Genomic DNA, 13983 nt, shown 5'->3' with positions numbered 1-13983 from the left:
ATTCCCATGCAAAACTGAATTATTAGCTCCCTGCACATTGTTGTTTATATAAATGTTGATGCAGCAACAGCTGCTCGAGTGCGATTCAGCTCCGATGCCTGGATGCATGGAAAATGATGCACCGGCGTTCTTCCCTTCATAGTTGATGCGTTCGAAGAAGTCGTGGTCTGCATTTGGCTCCATAATGTGTTTGATGGCACCATGAAGCTATATCTTTCAGACTATAATTCCAGATCATCCTTCTTGCTTCCTTTGCTTGCATTATGAATCTGGTATTAGACTTTGGAAGAAAAACCAATATTCCATGTTGAACGACTTTATGTCAAACTAGAATTTTAAGAAGCAAATTGCATTTGATTCAGAGTCAGAAATTGGAGTTAATTTTCGGACATCTTTTCAGCTTCTCACACATTGGCATCGTTTTGAGTAAACCGCCCATAATTAAACAAAGTGTGTGAGAAGCTCAAGAAGGTTTGTGTTTATCATTTCCCTAAAAAATAGATTTTAAACCACGCGCCGGAGATGGAGATTGTATTTTGCACAAAAGAGCATTCACACAGCTCTGACCAATAGGCCTTAACCCAAACCTCCATTAGGAAGCGTTAGATATCACAAAAAACCACTAATTTTGCACAAGAAGTAAATATAAAGCATTTCGATCCCTTAAGTTTCGAATCTTTTGTTTAGATTCAAAGAAAACTAAATGGAGTGGACTACTGCTGAAAGCAGAATCTATAGATTTAATAAATGAAGGGTAAAATTAAAGACAACAAAATTCCGTTTTTCCCATCCCACTACCTCAGGTCCGTTAAGCAAAAACAGATGAAAAGATGCATCAAATTCCCTTCATGGCACAGGGCTTATGAACAAGCACAACAAAATGATGCCAGATGTGTTGAAATTACAAATGGTCGAAATTCGGTCAAATATTACAGATATGAAACTAGAAAAGAATCATTCTCGATATCTTTTATTTCTTCCTACTATTTCTCAAAAGAAGCAACCCACACCCTCTGAAAACCTGTCATACAAATCGTAGTAGTATTAGTACAATTGTTCTGAAATACCACGAGAAACGTAAACAGAAGTTTGGATCAGAAAAGAGAAAGAAAAAAAAGAAGATAAAACACACGTCCTGCAACCCTAACCTGATTCCAAGTTTCCAAGTGGGTTGAACTCCTGGACTTGAAAAGCATTTGGAAATTAGAAAGCCTGGGACTTACGGCCAAGCATCTGGAGAAACTCTTTCACTGACAGTAGAACCGTAGTTGGGGCCACCCTTGCGAAATTGGATAAGAAACTCAATAGGGTAACCCTTCAGCTTATGGGGCACAAGTCCAAGATCATTGAAAGTCAAAGCTACAAAGCCCACCACAAAATTGAGGAAAGTGAGAAAAACCAACCATGGATAAGATGATGGGGAAGAAGGAACTATCACATCCTAAAATTTGTCGAAGTTACCATTTTCTGACACGAGTGTATCTGTCTCTTGGGCAAGGATCTGATCTCGGTTGAAGATTTCAGGATTAGGTAATGGAAATGGAACTTTGTTAAGCAATATTTCTCGTGGAGCTCCCATTGCCTGGAACAATCAAATCCATAAACATTGGAGGTCAATTAGACATAATTCATTTTAAAAGAGAAGAGAAGCATGCACCTAGGGTATGAAGACATACAACTAACATGGTCATAAAAATATTCACACGACATGATCACTAAACGAAGTTGAAGTAACAACATTAAACTTATTTTGGTGTGTGTGTTTTTTTTTTTTTTTTTTTTTTGGGGGGGGGGGGGGGGGTGGGGGGTGGGTTTTTTGGGTTTGCCCAGTTACTCTTGGCATCCAAATACACACTTGCATACCTTTGCAATTGGGAGAGGAACCTTCACGTAGCGGGGCCATTCACGGATTGTATCAAACATAAGCTCTGCCTGCAGTCTTTTGATGCTTAGTAAGAGAAATTCCATATCAATGCAAAACAACTTCACATAAACAGATGAGAAATTACCAATTGATGCATTGTAAAGACCTCAGGCCCACCAAGTTCATAAACTTTTCCCATGCTGGTACCATCATCTTTCAAAGCTGCCACGATTGCCCCAGCAACATCAACAACATATACAGGTTGGAATCTGCATACAAGTTATTGCACAGGTTGGAATCAACAACATGTGCATGAGCAGAGTTGTTAAATTACACAAATTGAAAAATTAAAACTAACTGACGTTCAAATGATAGATTGAAGACATACTTGGTAGATCCATCCCCAATAAGCGGAAGAAAGCCATATTTTTTCGCAAAAAATGCCCAGCGATTCAAAATCCGATCCTCAGTACCAACCATCACAGCAGGTCTCAAAATGGTAGCCTGTTGATGAAAAGCGAATGTTAGACACTGCTCTTGTAATAAGCATGCCTACTTACGTGAAATCAAAGCACATAAATATACCTCAGGCAATTCACTTAAAACAGCTTCCTCTGCTGCAGCTTTAGTCCTTAGAAATCTGGAGGGAGATGAGGAAGATGCCCCCAAGCAAGAAACTTGAATGAATCTCATGATACCCCCATGTTCTTTGGAAATCTGCAGAAATATAAAGATTAAACAGAAGAACAATATTTCTTACTACAAAACTTGAATAATCACATCCAACTTTTTTTACCACTAATCAGATATTGAACAGAATTTGAGATCCCAAAAGACACTTCCATGTATCTTGAAAGAAAATTTCAATTGTAGGCAGGCTAAACAGCTGCTGCATTATAATCTTGATACACTTTTTACCATTTTTGTTCAGGATGATGCTTATAAAAATCAATTTTTAAGAGAAGTAGATGGCACTAGGATCAGAAGCAGCACAGGAACAACAATAATGTCATGAATGTCAACGCAGGATACGTACTGTTGCCAGTTGTTGTGCCATGGAATGATTCACTTCCTCAAAGCTAAAGTTTCTCGTCTCATAATCCCTCCCTGCCAAGCTACAAAGTGTTCCTTCATTGAAGCCAAAGATTTATGGATCTTTAACATGTAAAGTCATAACTGAAGAATGCATACCAATGAGATTGATAACCACGTTTGCTTTTGCCATGACTGCCTTAATTGAATCTTCATCTCTTGGATTGTATTTCATTGGTACTATCTGAGTAAGTGAAATATGAGAAGATTGGAAACATAATAGATTGAAGAATGGGAATAAATACTTTCCCAGTTAAGAAAGAACATTAACTAAGAAACAGCACAGAAAACCTTACCTGTCCCAAATCCCCCATTAACTTGAGGTGGCGATGGGAGTCTTCAGAACCACGGAAAGGAACTAACACCTGACTTCCCATTTTGGCTGGAAGAGAAGTAAAGAATAAGCACAAGCATGCATGAAAGATAACCACGTATCTTTCAGTCATTTGTTGAAAGATGAAAGATGAAAGATTAAAATCACACTTCCATAGATCAATTTCAGTCCAACAATCTCCTACTCGAAAGGTTCTAAACCAAACAAACAGAGTCTAAAACAATGCATACATTTGATTGGCGGAATTCAAATCAAATGCATTTACAGACAGTTAACTCACCAAGTTGTTGCACAAGATAACGCCCAAGGAACCCCGTAGATCCAAAAACTGCAGCAACAATGCCACTGAAAAAAGACAAATTAAATTTCCAAATAACACAAAACAACACAATCATGTGAAACACGAAAATTCGAGTTCCAACACCTATGTTTTCTTAAAGCATTAATAGCACATTATCTTCACCAAGCGCAATCATAAAACAATTTTTTCTCAAGACTTCAGCTGGCAATTAGTACCTTAGAAGTTGCATTCTGTTGGAACCCCAATCTGTCCCACATCGGACAGAGAAAAAGGCAAAGACCCATTCATATAGAATTACCCCACTCTAACTAACACCGATGCCTTTTGTGATAAAACCCCACACCTAAGGATTGTGCAAGTGGTTAAGTGGGAACAGTATTGGTGTTGTTGGAGTGGGCCCTCGGCCCGTCATCCTGAAAAATTCCACATGGTATCAGAGCCAGGGGACGGGCCCGTACTGCCACATGATTGGGTGGGTCCCCATTGGCCCTGCGTGATTGGTGAGTCTCGATATGACTCCACGTAGGCCAAAGATGCCACGTGATTGGGTGGGTCCCCATTGGCCCCGCGCGATTGGGTGAGTCCCGACATGGCTACACGTGGTTGCCGACGTGTGGAATTTCACATGTGACCCATAAATGGGGTCTCACGTGCGAGGGAATGTTGGAACCCCATTATGTCCCACATTGGACAGAGGAAAAGGAAAAAACCTATTTATATAGAATTACCCCACTCTAACAAACACCGAGGCCTTTTGTGATAAAACCCCACAGCTAAGGATTGTGCAGGTGGTTAAGTGGGGACAATATCAGTGTTGTTGGAGTGGGCCCTCGGCCTTCCCTAAAATAGGCTCATTCTAGTTTGATAAGAGAAATAATTTTGACGAAACGTTAAGTTTTCCTACATTGTCCCCAAAAACAAACGGAGCAACAACAATTAAACATTCTAACTATTTCAATAATATTCAATGCAGTAAATTCAATTTCGACAAAAAGTTCTAACCTTTCCTACATTTTCTCAGATAACAAACGGAAGCAATAACAAAGGGTTTAAACTTTCCAGGCTGATTGACGCCAAAAGAGAAATAAAGAATTCGGGTGTTACCTAACAGATGATCTTCCACCTGTGCCCTTGCGCACAAGGTGCCCCACTCCCTTGGTGGCGAGTGTAGATCCGCACTTTGGACGATCAGCTCCATAATCTACAAAATTGACAAATTGACAAATTGAGGTCACCAAAGAGGGGGAATTTGAAAACCAAACCCTAGAAATGGAGAGGGAATGAGAAGTTACAGTGATCGGAAAGGGGGTAGATTGACTTGAGCGACGAGATTGAAGATGATTGGGTCAGATACTGGCGCCCAACGCGCTTCGACACGGCCTGCATCGCGCTCTCAGCTACAAGTTCAGAGTCAGGCCAGAGACAGAGAGAGGGAGAGACCTGTGCGAAATACAAAGGGGCTGGATCAATAAGATGTTTGGGATCGGTACTGAGTCTGAGTCGAGTTCTGAGTTGGGCATATGCTTTACTTTGGTTTGGGCCATGATAAACTTGGACTCTACAAATGACCCACTTCTTCTTTTTCTTTTTCTTTTTTCCTTTTGTGTTTCTAAATAAAACCAACATTCTACTCTGAACTAATCTAAAGGGTCAGAAGCCGGTTCAAAATCGAAATCATAAGAAAATACGCTCATTTTCACATTATATATTGTCAATTTGAATCGAACGACCTCCTTTTTTCAAATAGTTTAAACATATTATGTTGTCAAACCGTTAACTTAGACAAGTGATTTAATTTTCACTCATGTGTACGATAGTTTAACATAACATACCAACTTAATAACGTTAAACATTCATTGATTTAAACGTGTAGCCTTGATCACATCACAATAGAACTTCTGTTGTGAAGTTTTTTAAACTTGTTATGTTGTCAGACTTTCAATCTGAATAAGTGATATAGCCGAAGTGTTAATATATACATCAAAACAGAGTTATCTGTGAGGAAACAAGAACAAAAAAGTGGGATTGAGATTCTAGCATTAGGGTCTTTAACATTGCTCTTTTGCTACCAAAAATTGTGGAACAAACATTCACCCATCTTCGCTTTAAACCAAAAACATTGACTAACCCAGCCGCACCTATTCCCTAACTAAATCAATAGACCTACTGCGTCAATCTAAACAACTACATTATTGAACACAATTACGCACAAATCTACTCCCGTCTTTGCCTCTCTCGCGCATTTTATTACACCCCTTGCCAACCTAACTTATTTGTCCGAACAAGAACACTGACCGTGAAAGAATTCCCCGATTTGGCTTGTGGGATGAATTAGAAACAACATTCCTCCAATGGGGTTCCGCATTGATACAATGATGTGCGCCTTTATCCTTCCCATTTGTCTTCAATTTTCCGAATGCAGCAGCAGCAGCAAGGAACGCGGCATCAACTGTTTTGTATCATCTGCTCTTGCTGCTGCCTTTGAATCAAAGTTTCTCGGCCATGACATCCGAATCAAAACTCTGGTATGCCACTTGACCTAGAGGAATATTCTGTTACCAATTTTAGAAACATGGATGACTTATCTTCTAATAGTCGTGTAGGAGTATCGAACTCTGCAACTCGACCTGCAAAAACATCAAATGTCTAGGTTAATAAGCACTGCATGAATCCCTATAAAACCTCCCTGAAGCACCAAAGAATAACCTTTCCCAAAAAATGCAGAATAATGACATCTCAATGCATTTACATGCAAAGAACCATATGAAATCTCGGCACAGTTTTCTTTATCATTATATATTATGGTTCAAGAGAAGGAACTTTTTTATTTTCAGTCACGAGTTTAGACTATTTTCCTTCTATTGATGAATAGGTGTGGAAATTCATAACAAATCATTTTACTTACCATCACTGAGTACCAATACTAGATCACTGTCGATGACGGTTGGAATACGATGTGCGATAGTGCACACGGTGCAGTTCTTAAACTCTGTACGAATAATCTTCTGGATGAGATTGTCTGTGGCTGTATCAACTGATGCTGTCGCTTCATCAAGCACCAATATTTTTGCCTGCTTAAGCAATGCTCTTCCGAGAGAAACAAGTTGCCGCTGCCCCACACTCCAATTATCTCCATTTTCCAGCACTGCAATTTCAACATAAAAATACAACTCATTGGCAGCCATATACCCAAACCAAGACGTTCTAGTTTCTTTATTTATAGGGTTGGATGTGTAAGAGATTTCATTCACACCTGGTGCATCAAGCTTTTGCTCTTTTTCACGGATTACGTCTCCAAGCTGAGATTTGTCAAGTGCCTGTACCGAATAAGGCAACCTTAGTTAGGAACTATGTGTATAATACACGCATGTACAAATTCTTGAAAAATACTGCTGCTTAGGTGAAAAAAAATATTGTTTGAATCCCAGAGGATGTAGTCATATTCCAAATGAAAAAGATAGGATATGCAACGGCAATGGCAATCAACCTGCCAAATCTCATGATCCAAATGCTCTTCAAGGGGATCAAGATTGAGCCTAATGGTCCCTTCAAATAAGGTAGGATCCTGGGGTATGATACTGAGACGGCTTCGGAGATCATGAAGACCAATCGTTGAAATATCAACATTGTCTATAAGGATCCTCCCAGCTGATGGTTCAATAAGTCGAAATAATGCCTGGATCAAGGTAGATTTACCACTTCCAGTACGGCCAACAATTCCAATCTTCTTTCCACCGGGAAAACTACAGGTTACCCCATGAAGGACAACAGGAAGATTTTCCTTGTAGCGAACCTTCAAAGGAAACAAGGAAGCAGAAATGTTATCATTTCGTAATCCAATTGCAATACTTGATATATATCAAAACTACACATTATTCCAAAATTAAGCATAAGCATAATAAAACCTGTCCCCGACATCATGAATAGGCACAGCTAAAAAACTTATCCCTGACGTTAATCAGGAGCACATGTAAAGATCGGATGAGCTTGAACTGCAAGCAGCATACCTTTAAATCAATTATGTCAATTGTTCCATTCTCTGGCCATGTAGATGGAGGTTGAGAATCCTCAATAAGGGATGGAGCTTCACTTGGGATTTGACTGTACTGATATATCCTTTCAATGGAAATAATTTTGTTTTCAAGCTTGCAAAAGCTAAGTATCCATCGTGACAGGCGTGCATTTAAATTCAGACCATATGTGACAGCGAGGCCAGCCATGCCTACATGGAAAAACCAATTACCATTAGATGTGGCATTTTGTCATAATCTGCAAACTCAAATCCTTTGTCATTGTCCCATCACACCATTTAATCATCTGAATTATTTCGTGCAACTAAACTTTAGACAATATCAACAGTAATCCAGTTCTCAAACCTGCTCAGTTTTCTTAATCTAGCGGAAAGGGTGCTTTTTTTACATTACAAATTGTAAAATGCACATCAAGGCTCATTAATAAATGCGAAATCAAAATAAGTAGTATAATGATGGTTGAAATTATGAGCTCAGAGATTCAATCAGGTTAACATGCAAGAGATACAATGTCATAGATACTCCCACATAAACCAAGTCAAAGATTGTTCATATATGTGTGCACGCTTCGAAATGGAGGCAATCATTCAGACCAAGCAAATCTTAAGAATGGCAATGCTATTTCATATTCAAGTTATGTTTTTACAGGATTCAAATCTCATGATAACATACAGATAAAAGTATAAGACATGTACTTACTTGGATCGATACTCCCATGTGGAAAACTCACAAGTAAAATCATGCAGAAAGCAAATACAAAAGTTGAGAGTAATTCCATGCGCAGACAGAGCCATTCAATAGCTGCAATACTGCAGAAGAATGGGCGAGCAAAGCAATCAAGAAGATAAAGATTCCTCTTCATGAACCTTTTTTCTTGTCCAAATCCTCTTATAGTGGCAGCTCCAGCAATTGACTCGCCAAAAAGATGGATAATTGGAGATTTCTGGATGCTAACAATACGGACCAGTTCCCTTGATGAAGACATGTAGTATTTCTGTATCGAAGAATGCTCACATTAGGTACAATAAAGTAGGTTTGACAACGTAACATACAGTAATTAGCTCAAAGATTTATATACACAGCGTGATAAAAAGGACAAACAATAAGATTGCTCAAAGTGATGAAACTGATCACAAACAATATGATTTATCTTTTGCAGTAGCAACCATTAGATGGTGCATAGTACATAAATATTATATATTTCGAAACAAAAATATATAAGAAATTGTACGCTCCTGATCTCTTGAAAGAAGAAAAAAAAAAAAAAAAAAAAGAGAACAATTTTTTGAAGATCTTACGTGATTAAAGTTCTAAAATCTGATTTAACTACCAAGAGGAAGTGCACTAACAGTGAGTTATATCCTTTCTTCTTTTTATCTTCATTTTCTAAATAACAAATAGGAGTTAACACAACAAATTCAGGGCAAAAAGTTTAATTACCTGCATCCACAAACAAGCAATGGCCATAGGAATAACGAGCAGCAAAACTTGCCAGGTAACTGTTGTCATCACACCAACAATACCAATAAGTTGTATTGTCGTTGAAGCAAACCCACCAAGTCTAAAAGGAATGTCAAGATCCACCACACTTTGATCAATTGATACCTATAGAAAATAAACAATGCAACAATTATACATGCAAACGAAAGAAGTATGTGAATTAGGTATTTGTCACAAACAAAAAATCACTTGAATTCCAAAAAAAATGTGAGACTTACACGATTCAAGATCCGTCCAGCAGGAGTAGAGTCAAAGAAAGACATTGGTGCCCGGAACACACTTCTAAGCATCTTCACAAACAATTTTTGAGCAGCTGCTAGACCAAATGTAGCTACCAAAACAGCCCTAACAAATATAAACCAAGAGCTTCCGAATGCAAGGGCCATGTAAACAACAAGGAGGACCATCGAACTCACTTTCGGTTGGTCTCCTTCTGTTTGGGGATTTGCCCAAGCCATCCACCAACTACTAGCGATTTGAAGGAACTGAAATACTATTTGTGCAATGATTATGAGTGGAATCAGCAATCCTTTATATGCTGCAGCCATATATGAAAAGTAGACCTTCATGCTGACTCTACCTCGTACCCTTTCCTCTTCTTGGACAAGCTGCTTTTTTCTTGAGCGCTTTGCTTTCTTTTTCTCTTTAATTGCTTTCTGCTCTGAAGCTGACATACCTTCTTGCACTTCCTTTGCCAAACAGTCAACACTGCTGCCAGGTTTATCACAATTTTTTCGGAGCCCAATATCTGCACACAAGCTTTGATCTGAATCTCCCGATGAATAATTGGGAATATCCATAGCTTCAATTGCTTCATGGTGAGCTGAGACTAGTGATTTAAAATCAGTTCCTGCCTGTAAAAGATCATCATATTTTCCTGCCTGTATGATGCGGCCTCCTTTAAGAACCTACATATACAGAAAATGAAGGTTACAGACGACTTCTCAAAAGCACATATAATAGAATATATAAAGTCAGATATAGCAAACTAAATTTGGAATAAATGGAAAGGGAAGTAGAAAGTACGGAAAAGAAAAAGGAAAAAGAAAATACTTAGAAGGTGTTGCAATAAACTTAAAGAACAACATAAGTAAAGATTCTCCAAGCCAACAGAGATGGTACAACTGCTAAAGTGTGACTGGCCTTATACACATAAGCTACAGACTATCAATGCCAGCATGGACCCTTCAATTCAGAAACAGTATATCAAAGGTTTGAAGACAGTACCAGTATTAAATCAGCAGCAGGCAGAAATTCAACTTGATGGGTCACAAAGACCACAGTTTTATCTTCTAATGCTGTCAATATGTATTCCTGCATCGCCCCAATATAATATACTTAGCCATCAATCAATGTAAATATATGTAAAATACCACTTCAACTGAAATGTGATATCAGTGATACTATCAGCAAGTCTAACCTTAAACAACTCTGACCCAGTGTGTGCATCAACTGCACTAAAGGGGTCATCAAGTAAATAAATGTCAGCATCTTGATACAGCGCCCTTGCGAGCTGCACACGTTGCTTCTGGCCACCACTCAGATTTATACCCCTATCACCAATTATGGTCTGATCTCCATGTGAGAAAAGTTCCAAATCCTTTTTCAGTGAACAAGCATGGATAACCTTCTTGTACTTTGGTTTATCCATTGGGCTGCCAAAAAGAATATTTTCTTCAATATTTCCAGACTGTATCCACGCTGACTGAGGAACATAAGCAGCAGTGCCACATAGCCTTACCTGAAATGATAAGGTAAGAAACAAGTATTGGGAATATTAATACTTAATATTCATCCTAGGAAAACAACTCCATGAAAGGAAAGAAAACATGAGATCCAAAACAGAACCAAAAGTTCAAAAATACCAACTTACTTCACCGGAGATTTTCGGAATCTCACCAAGGATGCAAGAGAGAAAGCTTGACTTTCCAGCACCAACCATTCCACAAACAGCCACACGCATCCCTTTTTCCACTTTCATTTGTATTCCTGATAACGTTGGCCTGGGTGATGAAGGGTCCCAGCAAAAGACACCATCTTCAATTTCTATTGATGTAGTTGTGATGCCTACTGGTAGGACAATTGTTGCATCCTCCTGCAACTCTTCCTCCTGCAGGAATCCAGAAATTCGATCAAGGGAAACTTTTGTCTGAGCCATCATTGATACAAGGTCAGGGAAATTCCTGAGTGGTTCTTGAAGTATCCTGAAAGTGGCTAGAGCAGAAAGAACACCACCTGCAGTTAGATGGTGACCCAAGAATATAGAGGTACCAAATGTTACGGCTGAAACAAATATAGGAGAGCTCCAGAACATGAATGTAATAAAAGCTTGAGAGTAGAGAGCTTTGCGCAGCCACTTGAACTCTACACCGCGCATTTCCTCTAACTTCAACCGGTACCTGTCCTCCCAAGCTTGCAACTTGAGAATCCTCATGTTTCGTAGACACTCAGAAGTCTTCCTCATTCTTTCATCCTTGGCAGTCATCAACTTGTCTTGATACTCTTCTTGTATCTTTGCCACTGGAACAGTAAGAACAATGGAGATAATGGTGGCAATCAATGTCGCAACAGAAGCAATTCCAACATTCTTGTACAAAATTGCGAGGGCAAGAATGATTTGCATAGGAAGCATCCACATGTCATGGAGATACCAAGAGTAGTCCCCTATCCTTTGCACATCAACAGCCATGTAGTTAACAATCTCTCCACTAGTGTGACTTTGCTTGGCTAAGCTGGAAAGTCTAAGTCCCTTTCGGTATACCATTGCCGTTAGAGCTGATCTTACATGCATACCCAAAATGTCTACCCCGAGATACCACTGCCGGGTCGTTAAGGTCTCAACAAGCTTTGCCGCAAAGAAAGTACCAGCAAGGATATACCCTTCATGGGGGAACGTCTCTATCCCCCCTAAGTAATCAACAAAATAGCTAATCATAAATGGACCCACATATGAAACAAGAGTATTCAATCCAGCAAATACAGCATTACAAGCTGCCTCCTTCCAAAAGGACTTGAGAATTGCCCAGGCTAAAGAAGGCTGCCCTGAAGGGTTTTCAGCCTTAACTTTCTCCCAATTTGAATTCAAGATCTTATAATTGGTTTTGGCTCGATCTTGTGGCGCAAGAAGGGGAATGTCCTTGATCTCAAGCGGTCTCTTTGCCCCAATTGAAAGAAGCGGGTTCATCCAAGACAGTGTGGCTAAACTGAAAAGCCCAGCATCATGATAAGGGCTAACCTTAAGACACCCTGCTTCTTCTTCCAGCAATGGCTCTTGAAGATCCGATTGTCCAGAAACTTGAATACCAGTAACACCCCTAAACGCGACGAAACAAAGAAACGCTAGAGCCGGTGTCACAGCAAGATTTGCCACAACATGAGAACTCATGCGTTTCGATCCTTCAATTGCAAAAGCTCTCCCATCAACATATAAAGTGCACAAGCAAATCAGAAATGACACTGACCACCAGACCCTCAAAAGCAGTGGGAATTTCTCACACACCTTGAATTTACAATGCAGCGCCGAAAAGCTCAGCGCGAACCAAGCCGAAGCTTGTGCAGCAGGCAAGACCATCACAGACCAATCCACAACATTCCCATTACGTCTCTCCCTTATCAGACCAACCCCATCAAAACCCAACACCAAAACTTGCACAAACAACACATAGAAACAACAAAAGACGGAAAATCTGAAGTCTCTGCCAACTCTAATCTCATGAGTTCCTCCATCCACAGCACTATTATGCCGAATTGAGCTCGAGTTCGAACCCGAATTGTCCTTGAAGATTCTAATCCTACCCAGACAAGCAAACGCCTGTCGAGCTGAGAGGACGAAGAGGAACCCAACAAAGAGTACCAAATTGATGAGAATTGAAGCCAGCTCCAAAACAGGCAAAGCCTGCAGAGCTATTAAAAGGGTAATCGACCATTGCTGAGTTGCTGGAGATAACGAAGGAGCTGAGGAGGTGCTTCCATGGAGAAGGAGGAGGAGAGTGGGACCCATTATTGGATGTAGCGGAACTTATGCAGGAGTAGATTGACAAGAGTGAGTCGATGGTGAGCTACTAAGCGAGAAGAGGAGAGATCGAATTGTTTGATAGAGAAGGGCATTTCACCATCTGGGTTTTGAGATACTCTGCAGAGACACATTGCACATGGAAACAAACAGATACAGATTTTTATCAACAACACGCAATTCAGAGAGACACACACACGCACAAGGCGACAAAGACGATGACGAAAATTCGAAAACTTAACGGAAGAATACCAAAACATAAATTAAAACTTGCCTGAAATTTTTTTGATTCAATGGCGTGAACCAATTGAGGTATGTGCTGAGGCAAGCCTGTGATGGAGGTTGCCCAACAAGCTCTGCCTCTCTCCCTCCCTCCCTCTCTCTCTCTCTAAACGCAAAATTGAACAAAACCCACAAAGATTTTACACTGAAATTTGACACAGAAAACGTTAATGGCGATGAGAATTGAGAAAGCTGAGGGCTTTAACGTGCGGAAGTCGAGAGAAAGAAGAAAAAGAGGGTCTTTGTTTATGGGGTTTTTTCTTCGTTCTCTTTTTGTTATATGGTTTTTATACTGCCTTTATACTGCATGTCAAGTTTCCAAGGAGAGAGCCTTTATACTGCCTTCATGACAGCAAGATGGAGGAGGAAGGAAAAGGAGGGACCAAAATGAGCGAAATTACTTTATACTGCATGCCAATTTTTTCCTGCACTCTTTTTTTTTTTTTTTAATTGACAAATCAAACGAAAAAGAAAACAATAACCAAATTATTTAGTGTGTAGAAAAAAAATAATATGTATTTATCTTTTTCCTTTTGAAAATAGGAAAGTTATTTGTTTATTATTCTT

General features: G+C 39.5%; 2 protein-coding genes across 2 annotated transcripts; both read right to left on the bottom strand.

The window, feature by feature from the left end:
- Positions 1 to 717: 717 nt before the first annotated feature.
- Positions 718 to 5048, bottom strand: LOC137728811 (NADH dehydrogenase [ubiquinone] 1 alpha subcomplex subunit 9, mitochondrial-like). The gene is made up of 13 exons (XM_068467583.1): positions 4884 to 5048; positions 4696 to 4792; positions 3571 to 3635; positions 3253 to 3338; positions 3056 to 3140; positions 2901 to 2971; positions 2450 to 2581; positions 2253 to 2368; positions 2010 to 2133; positions 1864 to 1932; positions 1462 to 1582; positions 1149 to 1359; positions 718 to 1021 (listed from the first exon to the last, which is right to left on the bottom strand). The coding sequence occupies exons 1-12, from the start codon at positions 4975 to 4977 to the stop codon at positions 1220 to 1222; spliced, it is 1200 nt and encodes a 399-aa protein (XP_068323684.1). The 5' UTR covers positions 4978 to 5048; the 3' UTR covers positions 718 to 1021; positions 1149 to 1219.
- A 477-nt stretch (positions 5049 to 5525) lies between these two features.
- Positions 5526 to 13716, bottom strand: LOC137729134 (ABC transporter C family member 5-like). The gene is made up of 12 exons (XM_068467977.1): positions 13409 to 13716; positions 10996 to 13254; positions 10543 to 10863; positions 10350 to 10436; positions 9341 to 10030; positions 9063 to 9227; positions 8322 to 8616; positions 7599 to 7813; positions 7079 to 7384; positions 6845 to 6908; positions 6497 to 6736; positions 5526 to 6218 (listed from the first exon to the last, which is right to left on the bottom strand). The coding sequence occupies exons 2-12, from the start codon at positions 13120 to 13122 to the stop codon at positions 6106 to 6108; spliced, it is 4623 nt and encodes a 1540-aa protein (XP_068324078.1). The 5' UTR covers positions 13123 to 13254; positions 13409 to 13716; the 3' UTR covers positions 5526 to 6105.
- Positions 13717 to 13983: the final 267 nt, after the last annotated feature.

The sequence above is a fragment of the Pyrus communis genome, chromosome 3, assembly GCF_963583255.1.
Source record: "Pyrus communis chromosome 3, drPyrComm1.1, whole genome shotgun sequence".
NCBI classification, from domain to species: domain Eukaryota; kingdom Viridiplantae; phylum Streptophyta; class Magnoliopsida; order Rosales; family Rosaceae; genus Pyrus; species Pyrus communis.
Note: the sequence above shows the minus strand (reverse complement) of the source record. Positions and strands in the feature narration are given on the sequence as shown.